At 38.6% G+C, this 18,424-nt stretch overlaps 1 protein-coding gene across 1 annotated transcript in view; it reads left to right on the plus strand.

Annotated features, from left to right (window-relative positions):
• Nucleotides 1–2,371: 2,371 nt before the first annotated feature.
• LOC134792770 (polycomb group protein Pc) overlaps nt 2,372–18,424 on the plus strand; it is a 30,493-nt gene continuing 14,440 nt past the window's right edge. Inside the window, exon 1 of the mRNA XM_063764103.1 lies at nt 2,372–2,588. Within this exon, the coding sequence (XP_063620173.1) occupies nt 2,520–2,588 (69 nt within the window). The 5' untranslated portion in view covers nt 2,372–2,519. The remainder of the gene's footprint in view (nt 2,589–18,424) is intronic.

Here is an 18,424-nt window from a genome sequence, read left to right on the forward strand (position 1 = left end):
ACACCTTTTCTTAATATGGCTGAAAAGTCCAATCGCAGCATGACGCTTCCTGCCACAGAGATCGCAGGTGAAACGCGAATCTGTTGATGGTTACTGTGAAGCCCGAAGTCTTTTCTTTGCTTCGCTATGCCATCATGTAAAAGGTTACGCCACTCCGCTCTTTTAAGGGCTTCCGTTTCCCAGGTGTTCGGGTCGATGCCAAACGACAACATGTCCCGCTTGCAGGAATCCTTAAAGCGAAGCAACGGGCATCCGACTGGTCGTTTGGCCTATGCAATTTCACTTTGCATCACTGCCCGGGGAAGTCTATCTGAGTCCATACGTAAAACATGGCCTAGCCACCGCAACCTTCGCTGTTTTAGGGTGGCAGTGATACTACAACAGCCAACAAGGTCGAGAACCCTTTCGTTTGTCATTACGATCCCTCCAGGTGACTCCGAAAAGACAATTTGTTTTCGAGCTCCCAAATAAGTACAAAAGGTAATTACGGTTCATATCCCGGTCGATATAAGTCTAGTGAAACTAACCGAACCGTGAATTCAAAACTGTGTGTCGGAATGTTCTTCTCAGTAGTCATATACCTACCTGCCTACAGTAGTTTCTACAGAAACCGGCGGTTCTAATACCTATTAACTACTGATTTTTACGGTCCACATCTAGAATTCTAATTCTTAGAATGGAGACTATTATTCTTACTACAAATCTACGTTAACCTCACTAATGTAGTTCATCGAATATGTAGGTACCTAAATTCCGCAACATGGCGCATGATCATATATTCCTGGTCAGGCTTTACCTATACCTATCAAGTGCTCGGCTGTGATCTCCCTGTCTTTGAACAAAATAAAAAATATAACGTCAGCCACGCTCGTATCAAGACAACGATATTAATACAAAAGCAACTATACGTATACAGAATAAGCCTATAATATATTGAAAAAAAAAAGAAACCATTTGTATTAAGTACTTACCTACATTATGATTTTATGGACATTTCCATTTAATTCTTGTCAACCTCGCTACGACAACTAATAATAAAACACAATACATATTCGCGTCCTTTGTGCCATGCCGTGTCGCAAGCTGTATATTTATCGCTCGTATCTCCGCCGAGCTGACAACAATGCCCTCAATGTGCGGCCCGCATCCGGACCCCTCGCTATAATCCAAAATGTCCGTTTATTTTTCTACATGAGCAGCGTACAAAAAACAAAGTTGAAAATCGAACTAGAGAGAGAGGCAAACACGCAACTGCCGAGCCGCGTCGGGCGGGGCACTGCGTCGCAAGTTCTTATTGGTCGCCTCGGCTTCATGCCCGCCGCCCGCGACGAGCGGCCAATCAGGCGTGCGTTCGTATCTCCCCTCCCGCACCCCGCAGCCACGAAACGACGACGGCTCACGAATACCGACCCGATTCGACACGACTGTGAGTGCCTTAGTTACTTCACACGCGTTCTGATAGCCGGTCGCTTTCGCTGACGTTTTCAGTGAAATTTAAATAAGCTGGACCACTTTCGCGACCGAATCGTTGTTGTCTTTCGACGTAGTCAATTCGTTCGTCATCGGAGCTGTGTTGTGCCGCTACTAAACAGGTATAATTTAAAAGAAACTCGTCACATTGTTCCTAAAGTCATACTGAACCTAATACTTTTTACAGAATTAAAATATCTCTTCAAAATCCCGTGATAAACAAGTAATTTCGCGCCGGATGATCGAACGTAAAAGCGGTGTCCTCGTAATCAACGTAGGCCGTTCGGCGCGGCAACGTCGCGCGTAAATAATAGGGTAGCGCCGTGTTTCTCTCGCAGCCGGCGCGGGCTGGCAACGCCGCGTGGCTCCGCGGGAAGCGCCCGGCGCATTCACCGACAACCGAATATACCTACCTAGCCGCGACCACGCGCAATCACAACTGCTTTCCTTTTGCAAATTATAACTCGTACGTAGATGCCAACTCATTCAGAGTTTATCTTTGATGGTTTGTCTATCACCTAGGATCTTGATATACCTATTAATCTAATTAATGTAGCACACCCTTATATACATATTAATTATGTGTTATATACAATTACCTATCTTATATGTAAATGAAAATTTATATTCACGATAATACTAATTTCAACATCTTAACAACATCTATAAAACTTGATAGTATTATAAACTGAAAATAAGGCACGATGTTGATGAAAATAAAACTTGTTTACAGATATCGAGCGGTTGTTTGGAGACCGGTGGCGCGCTCTGTCGGTGCGGCGAGGAGTGACGCGAGCGGGACGCGCGGGGCGAGGACCGCCTCCCCCTACTTCAGTTTCTGCCAAGAGATCATACGAGGAGGCCGCGTCGCGCGACTCCAAAATCAAGGGACGTTCGCGCGGCAACTTTAAACCGTGACAGTGTGTGTTGACAAGAACAGTGTACTGGATTGCGGTGCCTAACCATTTGGATGCAGTGATCGGATCACACTAACTGGATTGCAGTGTTTTTCTTGGATCTGTTGTACAAATTTGGCCGGCAAACTGGGGATGCACAAGATGGGCCTCGGCGACAGCGTGTACGCCGCCGAGCGTATCATGAAGAAGAGAATTAAAAAGGTGAGCTTTCATTATTTTTTACGCACGTAAAAGTTTACGCAATTCGTTTAAGCAAGATCACATACTGGCTTTAGCGCATGGCTTGTTTCATAATAACAGCTTGTTTTCGTTCGCGAATTAAAACACGCTTTGTGTAGTTAGTGCCCGATGCATGGTCTGATTATAATTTAGATTCTGGTGCATTAATCCTGGCATTGTGGCGGCAGCAGCTGGTAAGGGTTCAGGCTCCTTTCACGCGTGTTTATCGTTGCTTATTATTATCAAGGCTCCCCTTACATGGCTCACAGAAACTGGGGCCCACTGAGAAATTGAATGGCCCATTATGCCCGTCTTGAGATTACATTAAGTTTTTGATAGTAAACAAGTTTCTCGTAAGGGTAGCCTTGTGATATTGTGATGTCTTTTTATGTGTTATTTGGTTCTGTTACTAACCCTGAGTTTTAATAAAAGTTTGAATGGTTCCTGTTTTTTTCTTGTGTGTCCGGTTTTGTTGTGGGCTGCACGGGCATGGTAAAGGTCACACACGGGGAAGCTCGTCTTGTGGGAGGCGAGTGTTAACTCGATACGCCCACTGCGGTAAGTGCTCTGAAGTCCTAATAGACGTTTCATTCATAACAGTGTATTTGATTTCAGACATGTAGGTAGTTCCCATTTGTTCTATGGAACGTTACGACACAATGGAACAAAATGGGAATTATTTCCTAAGTGATTATTGGTTGGTATAGTTTTCCTTTACCAAGGGAACAAATGGGAATACCTCCTCAAATTTACTGCAGCACTCTTTCGTGTAGAATCGCAAACTCAATTTATTTTTCATTAAACAAACTTAAAAGTTCAGGTTACATTTTTTGCCAGTATAATGTCAATGCTTCATATGACACTGGGCGTATATGACACTGGGCGTACACGTCAGTTTCCGGCGTTGCAATAACGTGCTCAGGGGCAACTGCGTACATTTTATGATAAATAGTGATACTCTCGTGTGCAGTTATTTACTACTCTTCAATTTTATGCTTTCACTGAATAACACATAGTATAGATACTTTTGTAGATATTTTTTACGTCTATTCCTATTTTTTTTTTTATGAATTAGTTTTGAAGCAAGTTGAAAAGAAAACAATAGTCTTTTTACTATGAGGTTTTGAATGCCCAATAATTTACCTATCTGCATTTTTAAGTATTTCATAGTGTCTCCTCTTTTTCTTGCCTTTTTACTTCTAAGATTTGCCCAATTTAATGCGCTTATTAATTTGTTCCGTAAACGTTTTGTCGTATAGTTCTATGAAATAATCTGAGCCGAATTGTACACACAAAACCTTGGTACACAAGGTACCTCATTTAGAGAATTACCTAGATTTGATGCCTAGATTTCTCAATATAATTATTAAGTCTTTAAAACAATCATGCAACGAAACTATTTGCCTATTAGAAGAATTCGAAAAATCGTTAATTGACTTAACAAACTACAAACAATTAGAAAAAATCTATACTTTGCAAAAATTACTGCGATCAAATACACGTTACTTATACCATGTATTGAAATGTATTTTCTATTCAAATCCGGGAATAATTCGAAATTCATAATTCATGAACCATATCATCCTGATGCGCTCTAATAGGAAATGAATCCCGAAATAGGCTTCATAGCTGGAATATCAATATTAAACCGTCATAGGCCTTAATTAATCCTATTCCTGGAGCAGCCCGGTCTGCCGTGCGTTCATTTACGCGGGGGAGGCTGAAATATGTCATCGCCATATTTGCAAGGGGTTATGCAGAAAATGTGCAGAAATTTAGTTAGGTTATGTTAGTGAGAACCTTTGAAACTGCACGTTTTATTGCAATTATTTATTGTGATACTCTCCCATGTTGTGGATTATTTTAGGCATATTTAAGCCATTTATTGCAGAAACAATATTTTAAAGCTAGGCTTTACCGGCCATAGAAAGGCTTGGCAGAAATGATAGAAAATATGATAACATGTGTTTCACAGTTTTTGAGTGGCCTTGTTTTTTGTGTTTTGGTTTTAAAATAGGTAAACGTGAATATCAAAATAATAAAAAAATACCAGTTATTTTTAATACAAACAGGTATTGACAATAACATAAAATTAGTAAGAAGTACAAAGGCGAACTTATCCCTGTGAGGGATCTCTTCCAGCTAACATTTGAGTAGATGAGAAGAGAGAGTGAAAAGAGGGTGACAAATGCTGCAAAATGTACAACAAGGTACCAGCAAGATAAAGGATATAAATACATACAAAATTTATAGGATAAACATACCTAAAAAATACACTAAACGTTGGAAAGAAGTAGAAAGATATAAAGCAACTATACAATAGAAATATAGGCAAATCAATCATAATCATAGGTTTAAATCAGTTTTCATATCGAAAGTGTATTTATTGGTCTTTGTCTTTATAAGTGATAAATTATTTAATCCTTATTCATCATTGTAGTTTACCACCGTTATTTAAAACAAGCTCTTTATCACATTTTAGTGATAGAACAGTTCTCATTAGTCAAAGCTAATACCCAGCCCGTTCCGACTTCACGAAGCTAAATTGGAACAGATTTAGCGAACACGTGACTCGTGACGCTGTTAGCTGTTAACGACACGTATTGTTTTCTACACATGTAAGTACACACGCAGTGGTAGCACACGTACAAAATGCAACCTTGAATTATGTTACTATCACAATATATTATGTATAAATAACGCTTTCAAAACGTGCGAAGTTTCCTACTGTTGTATTGATATCATATCTGTGCTGAATAGGGGCCAATTTTTGAATTTCGACCGCGGGATTTCCTGTAAGTATTTCGTTCAATAATATCTCAACTACTAGGCATTTAAATTCTACTAATAGAATTGAAAACGAGTCGTCAATACCACTAGATTCCAAATTTCTATCGCTCGTATTTCAAAAATTAGCATTTCGCCATTTTCGCCGTTTTCCACAGATTTTCGAGTGACGAAATCGAGCGATCAAAATTCCAAAACCCCTCCCCCTGGTTCATTAATCATTATGCTGTATATGCTAGTTATGCTACATTAAGGACTTCACTTCGGTCCTTCATATATTTTCCTATAGCTTCAATCAAGCTAATAATCTAGGCACACCGGGCTTTAAATATCTGAAAAGGTTATTCAAGCTCCGACACCTATTATTTTGGACTCACGTAGTGCTGAATCAAACGTACCTAGGTGTAGTCTTATCTAGCCTAGACCTAGGGACCTTTAACTTGTTTAGTTCGCTTGGGCCGTGTAGTTTTAGATCAAATCCTGCGAAATTTTGTTCTGTATTATGAGTCTTATGCCCAGGCCTCCATTTTGCTCTGGGTAAGAGCTTTACAATTTCTAATGCCTTCATACATTTTACATAACTGCACTGCAATATCTAGATTTTAAACCCAACAAGGGGCTTTATTTAAATATCCACAACGGTCTTCCGTTACAATACTTCCGCGTACAGAAATAAAGTAGCTACATATTTACCAGGTAGGAAGAAAAGCTTGGAATATTATTGGACTAAGCCAATATTCATAACTGAATAATTTAATATCACGAGTGCATTTAAATACCCAAATTCACACTACAAATTTCTACGTGAAACGTACCCTTTAGTAAACTTCATTCATTATGACAAGCTGCAGCCGAAGTTAGCCTCTACGGCACGGCCGCGTCAAATTTAGGAAACTACTTAATACCAATATAAATAAACCTATACCAGTGGGATTTAAACCATCTCGTTAGTCAAATAAAGGCTATTTCAATCTGATATCTCCTTGGCTTCTTATCTGTCGGCATAGTCTAACGTCGAGCTAACGTACCAAGTTGCACGAATTTCGACTCTCCATCACAGTCACACAGTTCAAAACGTATAAACAGCGTGTAATTCATAAAGAAACTCCTACAGAGCGCTGTGGCCCTGGTATCTCGGAGCGAACGCGCCAGTATTCGGCTACGACCGAACGGACGTCGAGTGCGCATGCTCCCCGCCGGTTCCGCCGACCAATCAGCGCGAAGCACTGGCTCGCTAGCGACTAATGCATTCCGCACGTCTATTCCAAGAAAACTAACTCAATTGAGTTTGATGGATGCATCCTAACTTTTTGCTTTCTTCACAAGAAATGCCGCCAGTATAGTAAATCTTACCGTAATAGCTGTGATTCGCGTTAGAATATGTTGTTTTTGCGAGCAGATAGATGCCACTTTTCCACTACACTTTTGCTCGCAACATCCGTTGTAGTTCAGGGGTTGACGGTGAGATGGCGTTGTTATAAATTAATAGAAAAGTAAGGCAAACTCTGTTGATGGCTTGTCTGTTAAAGAAAGTTTCGAGAAGGGTGGTTTAGGGTAACCTTTGGTTAATATTTATAAGTTTCTTGTATTAGAAAGAATATTTGAGCAGTGTGCTAATTCGTTTCCTGTTTTTACTCTTATTTATTCAATTGTTGCTGTAATCAATACAATCATAAGTCATAACCTTGCATTTAAATAACCTTGAAGTTATCTGATTGCAAATTGAATTTATTCACGTGCAATATATTTGTCGGTGCAATATATATGGGTACCAAAATTAATATTAGGTATGACTTTATGAAAGAGTATAGGTTTCAAATTACACATACACAACAAAATATACAATATACTCTAAAATGTATGATGGTGACTGCCCAACTAGCAAAATAGTCGTATAAGAATTGATTTACTCAGCCTGTAATCGTATAACAGCCGAGTTACGGTTGTTGAAACACCAATATATCGTATAATAGCGGTTAACTCGACTATTTAGCAATTTTCGCTAATTAGTGCTATAATCATGTCGTATAAACGTTTATAGCACTATCTTTTAGCACTTTTATTCCACCTTTTAATAAATGCTGAGTTAGCGCTACTAAATCACTTTTATTCAGCATAATTGTTCTATTAAAATCATATAACAGCTATAGAATAGCTAATTGTCTGAATAAGGCGCTTTAATACAACTGTTACTCAATTCTCTTCTCTGTTGCTATAAAAGCTTATTAAAAGCAATCCAATAACCATTTGGCAACAATGCTGCTGTAACAGCGCGCTTATATCATAATTCGGGTAATGGGGTTCAAACCGCTGTTATAGGAGCTGAAGTGTATTTACAGGTTTTATTCAAAATGTATTCAGCTTAGAGTACTTTTAAAGAGTTTTGAACTACATTAACAGCACAAGTCAGCCATGTTGTCGTTTCAATATAGTCCGGTGGCCAACTGCATGAAACCCTACCTGATAAAAACATAGAAAAATCCTACTCTGTAGGGGTAGCTGACTTTTAGTAGCATCAACTGCTCTTGGTCGGCACAAAAATTCATCAAAAAAAAACCCCATCGTATAATAGAATTGAGGACAGCAAAACAAAAGTGGTCAGCTACATCCTGTGTTGGCAGGTTCCTGTGTCCTACCGAATTTGTGGTACAACGTGACAGCTACAATTTACCTCATCGAAAAATAGAATGAAAAAAACTGATTGTAATACCTACATTAAATTTGTTGACGTATGTCTTGGTCGGTCTCACCTTAGCCTGGCAGCTTTTGCAGTCCGTCCGCATTAAAAAAAATGTCAATGGCAGCTATCCTACCATACAAGTGACATTCTATTTTTCGATGAGGTAAATTGTAGCTCACTTGGTACCACAAATTCGGTCGGACACAGGAACCAGCCAACACAGGATGTAGCTGACCACTTTTGTTTTTTAATGAATATTTGTACCACTTTTTTGCCACTTGCGCAAAATTTGCCAAGTTAAGCCACGGCCGTCGAAGAGCAGTTGAAGCTGCTAAAAGTCAGCTACCCCTACAGAGTAGGATTTTTCTATTTTTTTATCAGGTAGGGTTTCATGCAGTCGGCCACCGGACTATAAATCCATAAACATGGCGACATCATGTGCTATAAGTGTAGCAGTAAACGCAGTTACTCGACTTATTTTAGTTAGTCGAATTAATGAGATATAAGAGAAACTAGATCGTGTAAGCAAATTTTTACTTATTTTAATTAATATTTTTTTATTGAAATTTAAGAAAATAGACGGCCCATGAATATATATGAACCAGTGCCTTTGGTTTTATCAATAAAGTATTTTTCGCGCTAGGTTTTACTGTATTACGTGTACTTACAGACAGTAAAAACTTATGTACACAATCACGGTAAAAATAAATGTCATGGAAGACAGCAGTAAAAAAATACTTAAATACCTTTTTGTTTTATTAGACACGTGAAGACGATTTAGGCCTCAAACATAATAAAATAATTGTAATATAATCGCTTACCTGAGATCGTTTTTAGCACATATTAGTTGAATAAAAGCATTCACTGCACTCTTACACATTTAAAATGCCGAGTAAAAGCAATTCGGCTACTTTTACGACACATTTTTGCTGAGAAAAAGCAGTGCGGCTGCTTTTATAGAACACTTTCACTGAGTAATAGTAAATTGCTAATGTTTATAGAACAAATAGTCGAATAAAAGCACTATCGTTGCTATTAAAACACTAGAAGCGCTTTTATCCACTTTTACTCAACTCTTATACAGCGCTTACTCGATTTTTATAACACTTTTAGTCTGTATAAGTGCGCATTTTCGCGTTGAGTAAACGCTTACAGGACTTTTATTCGACTGTTTTTACACCTTTTATAGCACCAAAAAGCGAAAATAAAAACGTGCTCTCAACTTTTATAGCACATAGATTTGCTAGTTGGGTGGTGACCTATTTTAGATAATAGAATAGCTCTGCATAAATATTAATTTGTTTTAAAAAAGTGTATTTCAAATTATAACGGCTCTTGAATTAAAAAACGTCAAAGTAGGTAAAAATTAACAAAAAAAAGACACCGTTATCCACAGGTCACGATCTCACCCAAAGCCTTCGAGAGCGCCAAGAAGCGACGCGGGGCGACACAAAGCGGCCAAATTTTCTATAAATAATCGGCTGACAATGCCGAGCTGTAATTTTATCCGGCCCTACCTATATCGGAATGAAATAAAAAACGCGAAGAGAACAGGGGAAGGTGTGAAGAGGACATTTTTTAATTTTTTACTTTGGCAACGATTTTATCTGTTAGACAGCTTTTAGCCTTGCCTTATGGGCAATAGCTCAGTTAATTGAGAATATTATGAAATAAATGTCTAGGGGAAGATCACTAGGTATAGTATAAAAACATTTAGATAAAAAACTATAGATAACAACATGACACGTTCATAAAATCCGTGAGACCTGAAAGTCAATGCAAAAAATATTATTTACTTATTTTAACTAACCTAACTTAACGGGCAAGATTGAGGGGAAAAGACGCAGAGGAAAGCTCAGGTTCACATATCTCAGCCAAATAAAAGATAGAGTTTCTGTCGTGTCGTACGAGGGAGTAAAAAGGCTGGCTCAGCAAAAAGAAGAGTGGCGATTACTACCACCGACAAGAGCATAGCTGTTAAATATTGATGATGATGAACTAACCTAACTATATTTTTTTAAGACTGAGATGACATGACGCAATCTGTTATTACCAAGATACCAAGTTTGAATAGTGTGATCGGGTACAGGTCAACACGATAGACACTGTAGTAGTTATATATTGGTAACTTAGTAGGTTGATGAAAAAATTGCTTGTAATACAGAGTTAATAAAATAAAATAAATAAAAGCCACAATTACATCCACTGCTCTCGATGTTCCAATTCTTCTTTTCATTATAACTACACTCTTATATACCTACCCGTTGCGTAGGTACCGGGCCGCCACCCTTCAAAAAAACTATGTGAAGGGTCCCTCTATATTTAGAAAGCATACTTAATCGTGTACACGTTCGCTCCGAATATTAAAGCAGTGAATGGGGAAACGTCATATGGGAACGGACCCCTCGCAATTAGAGAGAACGCATTGTCTGCCACTTGCGTGGCATTCCGTTACACGCGGCGCGACGGGAATCACAATGCGAAATCGAGTTCTCACAGTATTCGGAGTTTGGTTCTTAAACGTCTTTGAATGAGTGTTTTGCTTGATGACTGCTTGCGTCGTCTTCTGTACGAGTACCTACGAGTAATGATTTTGAATGAACAAAAGCCAAAAGATACTGTAGTAGAGAAGATAGGTACTTTATTAAGACGCCTGTTGCAATTTTCATTAAACAATACTATCTTTTGTACAAGAAAATATCTAGAAGTGTTTGTTTACCTTTTTTTTATCCGATTTTATCCGGACATATCACTTAGAGACACCTTTTCATAACAATTACAAGAATTATGTCATCACAAAATATATAGTCGCCTTTCTTAGAGCATTTAAGACGAAACAGGAGCTGAGTTTTAAATATTTTAGGTAAATATACCCGTCTCGCTAACGGAAGCGGCACCTAAAAGTAGTGCGATAAGGACAAGGCGAAAAATCCTGCGTAAAAATCTCAAAAATCGAGGTTTCGTACTCCTCTGTTTCCTCCTCCAAAACTTAACCAATCGTAACCAAATTTGGAAATCTAAATGATTATGAAATTATCTGTGTCGGACCGTTTTGCTTTTTTGGCTAATTGATATCAGTTTTGAATGCCACGCCTCTCATTGCGGCATAGTCAATTAGGCCATTTTTGAAGGGCTCTAGCGCCTTAAAAAACAAAAATATCAAAAAAAGCAAAACGGTCCGACAGATATTGACAATATTAATCTGTGTTGAAAAAATCATTGCTCTAGCTTCAAAAACCACGGAGGAAAACGAGGAGTACGTTTGTATGGAGAAATGACCATCACTCCCGTTGGCTCTTAATAACTAAAGTCGGCTTTAAGAGCTTACCCCTCTGCCGAAAAACTTGCACAATTGTGCAAACTTTTGTCTGGACTGACATGGCTATTTGGACGTTACGTACAAATCATGTAGAAATAGCAATACATTTGACGTCCCCTCCCCCGCAAAAATCGGTAGACTGTTTCGTTTAGAAAATGACAGCCATGACGTCTCCAGTTACTAAATGCCCTAAGTCGCCTTTTGGTCACATCATCACAACTGAACTAAACGATATATTGTCGATATCCATGTGCAGTTGCCTAAATTGGCCTATTTTGTCGATTTTAGACCTGAAACAAAATCCCACCATCAATCCCACTTCCACATACGAAATCGGAAACGACATCAAAGAACATGGACACCGTTACGAACATAAAAACGAGAGACAAGTTGACACTCAGTCATTATAAACGCCTTTAAAGATGAAAGGTAGTATAAAAGCATAAAGCCCATACAGCGACTGCTTTTTTAATGCAGTATTATAATGCGCCCGGCGATCAGTCGTTATGCCCCAGCCCCACGCATTATTATGTAGATGGGAAACGAAAAGGAAAGGTTTTTTTGTGGCTTTATCTGATGTAGATAAAGCCGTAAAGGGATAGTAATTAGTGAAGGATATTGCAGGTGAGATGTTCCCACATGATGCGAACTAAATTATATTTTACAGGAGACTAAATAATTTTTGACGCATCTGCTGTGGACGTTGTATTTTTGCCCCTATAGGACCGCATTGCTCAATCTACAAATGTAAGCACTTTGATAATTACTAAGCTGAACCGTGCCCCCACAAAATCGTCCCGTTGCCAGACCTCACCCTTCTTTATAACTCTTCTAAATCATCCGCAGCACATAATTCCATATTCCTATAATGGAATGTAATCAGTAACGCCGCCTGCGAGGGTCAGCGCTGGAAAATATTTGGCGTATCTGCGTCCCTCCATTATTGTGTTTTTCTTATCGGTCCCGAAGGGAATGATGACTCTTAATTGAGTTATTATTTGCATTCATATTTGGGTCCAAGGGTTATTTTGATGATCAGATTCAGAAGTTAGTAGAAATCTTATAATAAGTTTTAATCTGCTTTGTCTGATAAATGGGTATAATCTATGTCAAGGAATAATCTCAGCGCTTGTTTATGAATCTCATAATTTTTCAGCTTAAAAGCATAACTACCCCACCTTGGATATTTTGTCTGTTAATCAGGAAGACCCATCCGATAATTTACCGTATTCACCTATCGATTCCAATACAACAGTACCTTTCTAACAATGAAGAAACGCGGCGTCTGCAAATCAAATCAGGTCGGTCATGTCCTCCACAAGTGTTTGTGCAGCGACTTAGACTCGAGTGCGGAAGGGTCGCCCCCTGCCCAGCCTGCAGCCCTACATCGCCCTTTTGCTTAATTTGCCCAATACAAGCATTCGTTATCGCAAGAATTTTACCTATCAAATGGTTCAGGTCCTTTTGTGACAGCTTAATTATGAATTTGGATTTGAATGGTGCCCTTTATTGAAAAAGTTTGAATACCGGTCGTTGTCAAAGTCACCATCTCGTTATTTAAAACATCTATAATTTGAAACCTATTTCATGAATAGGAATATCATGTCAAAGCTGTTCTAAATTCTAATGAAATATTACTTTGACCTCGACCTGTCAAAATGGATCACCGAATTTGCAATCAAAATGACGTTGGTTTAAAGTTACATATGTAAACAGACCCCAAAATGAAACAGATAAAATCAAAATCTATCTAAATACCAAGGCCAATTAAATAATTATGGCCCGTCTGACAGCGTGTTTGTCGATTTTATAACACTATTGCCAAATACATTTGTGTTTAATGGTCTATATAAGATTAACAATCTGTTATGGGTTCGATTTATTCGTGAACTTTATTTATTGCGTTTTACAAAAGAGTTTTGTTGAAAGATTTCACGTCGTTGTTTGATTTATATTTATGTAGGTTATTCATAGGAAGAGTCGTTAAGGAAATGTCTGTATTTGTACAACAAACCCCTATTCAAGTGATATAAGAATCCTTTTGTTGTGGGGATTACGGTGCTGATCTTTGCCTGAAGGTATTGCGTTGCGTCTCGCTGGCATCCTTTGAGCTATTTTCTACATTTCTATTGGCAAGATTATCAAGCTTCTTATGTATTTGTAAACCGGTTGAATAAACATTAAATATTAATAGACCTCACAGTGGTCGTTTCATTTTCTCATTACCTATTAGATAATGAGAATATATTCGCAGAAGAGCTTCTGTTTACGACAGCAAAAGAGGAAATCATTGAATTATCTGGTTTTGCCGGTTTGCTAAAGCTACGAGTATATTCCAATTCCAAGTCAAATTCTTGTTAGTAAAAATATTGTACATGTATAATTTAGTATATCAGTAAATTAAGTCAAATAGCGCTACAACCGTAAACATTCTCGTCTTTCCCGCTCATATTTCGATGCGTGACGGGTGACAGTGCATCGATTTAAGTCGAGTCGATGACCACAAGTGCCGTTATCGGTACTGTTTTACAAGGCTCTCCAAGGCTATATAGGTTCATTTCCACTGGCGTTTTGGGTAGCAACGATACGATTTGTAAGATTAGTAACGACATTAACCGTTACATTGACATAATTAATTTAAAAATGTATCGGTTTTGTGAACTGTACTTCTTTCTTCAAATCATTCGAAATACACGCAATACTTTGCCTTCATCTTCACGAAGTTAAAACCTATAATTCATTCATAAACATCGATATTTTGAAAACAACACGTCCGTGCGGCATCGTGGCAGCAGAGCAACTGGCGGCCGCCGTCAGCCCGGCCCAGCCCCGTTCCCAGACTTGCTCGCCTTGTCTGGCGTATCAGTTTTCTCGGCTCGAACCACCACAGCGCGCCGCTGCGCTCCTGGTATTTGAGTTACGAAAGAATACGCGCGAGACTGCGTCGGCTGATAAAAAACCGGCCTTGTTCTTGTTGTTGTTTACCTTTATTATTAGAAATTCTCACTGCAAAGTGACTGATACGTCTTTTTTCTTCACATCGCCCTTAGCAACCGTCACGTGTGAGGTCGTCTGTGTTGTGAGGTCCGTACGTGGCCGGAATAATCACGCACGCTCGGTGCGAGCTTGTCCTCGGACACTTGTGATGCTACCCGCGCTCTGCTGGCTGCGAACTTAACTTTATTACGTGAATAATTTAAAGTCAAGTTATGCAAAAATTCATGGAGAGCCACCGAGATCTTATGTTACTACTCAAATTACACACATGGCTAATTACACAAAATAACAACACATAACTAGGCATTAACGAAATTATCTTCACTTTACAATCGCTATTATTATCACAAGTTGTGTATAAACAATGTGGAATAACTCGCACCTAAGTCGAGTAAATTTCATTTCTAAACATCTCGGTTCACGCGTTCTGTGTAATTTAATTATCATAGCTGCAGTGTTGCCCTTATTAGGCATTGTTACGACTCCCGTACGAAGTTGTAATTCACAACCTAGGTTCTGTTAGGCTAGCTGCCGAGAGCTGATAGTTATATTAGTTATTTCAGGGAAACCAGTATAAAAGTGATCTCTAAATCTGGCTAAAGTAAAGCCTGACAAGGAATATATGATCACACGCCATGTTGCGGAATTTCATTGGAATATTTTTTTTCATAGTATACGGAACTGTCAGACTGTCACCATATACATACATTAGAATAACAGCGCCGTCTTGACAATGATCATATATTACTGATCAGGCTTTAGGTATGTTATGTACTATCAGGACTCGGTCAAAGAAACACTTTCCTTGTTTTCATATTTTCCGTACTAAGTAGGTAGAGTTAGACCAAGAAAAGTCTGCAGCGATTTTGATGAAGAGAGATTTTAAGCAAAGCAAAAATGTGGGCAATAAATACGACTAAATTTCTTATTCGCTGAAGCTGATATTTTATACGCTGTAAGTGCTAGTAATTATTTACCTACTTAAATTCTTATTACCTACTTACATCTGTTTTAGTCAACTTTATTATTTGTGCTGGCTATTTCACAATGTGTTTTATAACAAAAAATATACTAGGTATTTATTTTATGCATTTTTTTTGTACCTAATGATATACCTACAAAATACCTATAAATATAATCTCTATAAAACAATTCCAGCCCAATGTCTTATAAAATTCCTGGTAAGGTGCAGCTAAAAGCATGCAAATTCAATAAAGCGCGGGGTCTAGCCAGTCACTATCGTTCCACTTTTCCTTGTATAAAAGTATTTCAAAAACTTTTGTTTCTATTGAGCGATTGACACGTCAATTCAAAAATACATGACATGGCGTGCTACTGCGACATTTGCGACGGCGTTTCGCGTGAAATTATATGTATCTATTAGGTAAATACGTAGTAAACATACTTAGTATTTTAGTATCCCTTCTTCTTCTGCTACTACCTATAATGTCCTAACGGGCGTCCATTGCAATATCTCTCCTAATCTTGGTCCTGCTCAGTCTTCGGAGCACGGCCGCATCTTCGATGTTTGTCCATTTTTTTGTGTTTTTAAACCAGTTTGGCAGTTTATCCAACCATGTGAGTTCATAAATAATGTTCTACATACCAACAGCTATTTCATTGATAACGAGATACTCTAATTTATTTCTAGTATTCCTTCATAACATTTGGCGCCCAATAACAAAAAACCGGGCAAGTGCGAGTCAGACTCGCGCACGAAGGGTTCCGTACCATACTGCAAAAAAAAAGCAAAAAAACGGTCACCCATCCAAGTACTGACCACTCCCGACGTTGCTTAACTTTGGTCAAAAATCACGTTTGTTGTATGGGAGTCCCATTTAAATCTTTATTTTATTCTGTTATTAGTATTTGTTGTTATAGCGGCAACAGAAATACATCATCTGTGAAAATTTCAACTGTCTAGCTATCACGGTTCGTGAGATACAGCCTGGTGACAGACAGACGGACGGACAGCGAAGTCTTAGTAATAGGGTCCCGTTTTACCCTTTGGGTACGGAACCCTAAAAACACTACAGCCAGTTAACTCACCGCCTACTCAACAACTCAGGGTTTAAACTTCGCTTCATAAACTGGTAGCATTGTGGGAAGACTGGCAAGCCATATCAGATCACGAAGCAAGTATGGATAAGCTTCGGGCTACGAACGATCGATTGCGTGTCCACGGCGTAGAGAGCGACATTTGAAAAAGAAACACATTTTTATCCTGTAAGTTTTTGTTGGTGTGCTGATGGTAACGTAGACTAGACGCAGTGCCATTTCTCAAAAACAAGTTCTTGTCTAAATAAGGTGGTGGTGGTGCTCGACGCGGTCCCAGTACAGTCGCCATCAGATATATCGGAGCGGTCAAGGCGCTCACAAATATCTGAACACGCCTCTATTGTCAGGGCGTTAGAGTGCGTGTTAAGATATTGTGAACACCTTGGCTGCTCCGATATATCTGATGGCGACTGTACCTACATGTCATCTTGAAACTTAAGTTATTGTCAATAGAGGTGACTGCAGAGTGTCATCTATTGGGCATTAGCATGTCGAGCACTAGTACCACCACCTTATAGGTACTTTATTTATTTGTTTGCAATATCTATTCGAATCTTCAAAGGTTATATAGGTAGTTATATTAAAAATAATATTCAATTTAAAACTCAATAAGTACTTACAATTTTTTTCGACATAGGTAGGTACATTCGCCATCGGATATATCGGAACGGCCGAGGTGCTCAAAAATATCTGAAGTATATGAACACGCACTCTAGCGCCTTGACAATAGAGGCGTGTTCAGATATTTGTGAGCATCTTGGCCGCTCCGATATATCTGATGGCGACTGTACATCGCACGTCGACTAGCTCTTGCCTTAATAAAAGCATTGAAATATGTGACGTTCCACGGGAAAAGGTACCTTATGAGGGTTTCTAGTTTCGGAGATATGAAATGTTTTGTAAAGAGGTGAAAAAATGCTCAATTTTTTTTTATTGTGTGATCTGAAACCTTAATGCGTTACGTTTGTTTACCTGTTTTTATTTTTGTTATAAGTTAGTTATAAGCCTAGTAATGTCGTCTCAGAGTTTAGTAGAAAAGGTACCTTATGGAAAAAAGATTGAAAATTCCCAAAAAAACTAGTCAATACGGGAAAAGAAGTTTGGTAGAGAACTGTATTAGCATTCTGCAAAACTAATTTGATAATTTCAGTTCTGGTTGGGGCGCCTCGCAAATATTATAACCGTACATCGACCGACATTACAAATCCAAGTAGCCTGCTATTATACCAAAGTTACTCTCGTCAAGTCTTTCTTAACTAGAATAATCTTCATTTGGTTTGGTCGCATGCAGTAAATCAGCCATTGGTTTGCTGAAAAATGCCAATACCCGACGCATTACCTTATGGAATATCTGAGGTCATTGAACCTCAATGCCGCTTATCTTCAATAGCAACCGAAATATATTATTGATAAGAAATAGACGATTTATACCATCTTAACCCCAAAATATTATTAGTTTATCCTAACTGTTCCATCATCATCATGCCTCATCATGTAACTTAATCACAAGGTACCTTTTCATTACATACAAATTATTGGTCTTTTTTAAGATTATTATGACGAAGAACTAATTAAATTTGGGGCAGTTTAATGTAAATTAATATTTTCTATTCATAAAAGATAAACTGTAATATGATTGATATTTTGTAGTGATGTATTATTAGATTTATTTCCATAAGGTACCTTTTCGTAAATGTATGGAGCAAATACTGTTATTGTTATGTAAGTTTAAAGTGGCATAAGGGGTTAAATGTGACGTCCCACGGTCAAAGGTACCTTATGGCGGGTATGGAGTTATGCATACCGCACGCGCTGCCACGCACACATTAGCATAATATACGGGGGAATACGGTGGCGGCAGTGTGGGCCGTACCGCGACTGTGATCGCGCGCATTCGAGTACGCTACCCGCCCGCTCGCATTTGTCTGCTCTGACGGTACGCCTTAATTTTTTTGATCATGACTATGAACAGAGGCA

This window comes from Cydia splendana, chromosome 8 (assembly GCF_910591565.1).
Source record: "Cydia splendana chromosome 8, ilCydSple1.2, whole genome shotgun sequence".
NCBI classification, from domain to species: domain Eukaryota; kingdom Metazoa; phylum Arthropoda; class Insecta; order Lepidoptera; family Tortricidae; genus Cydia; species Cydia splendana.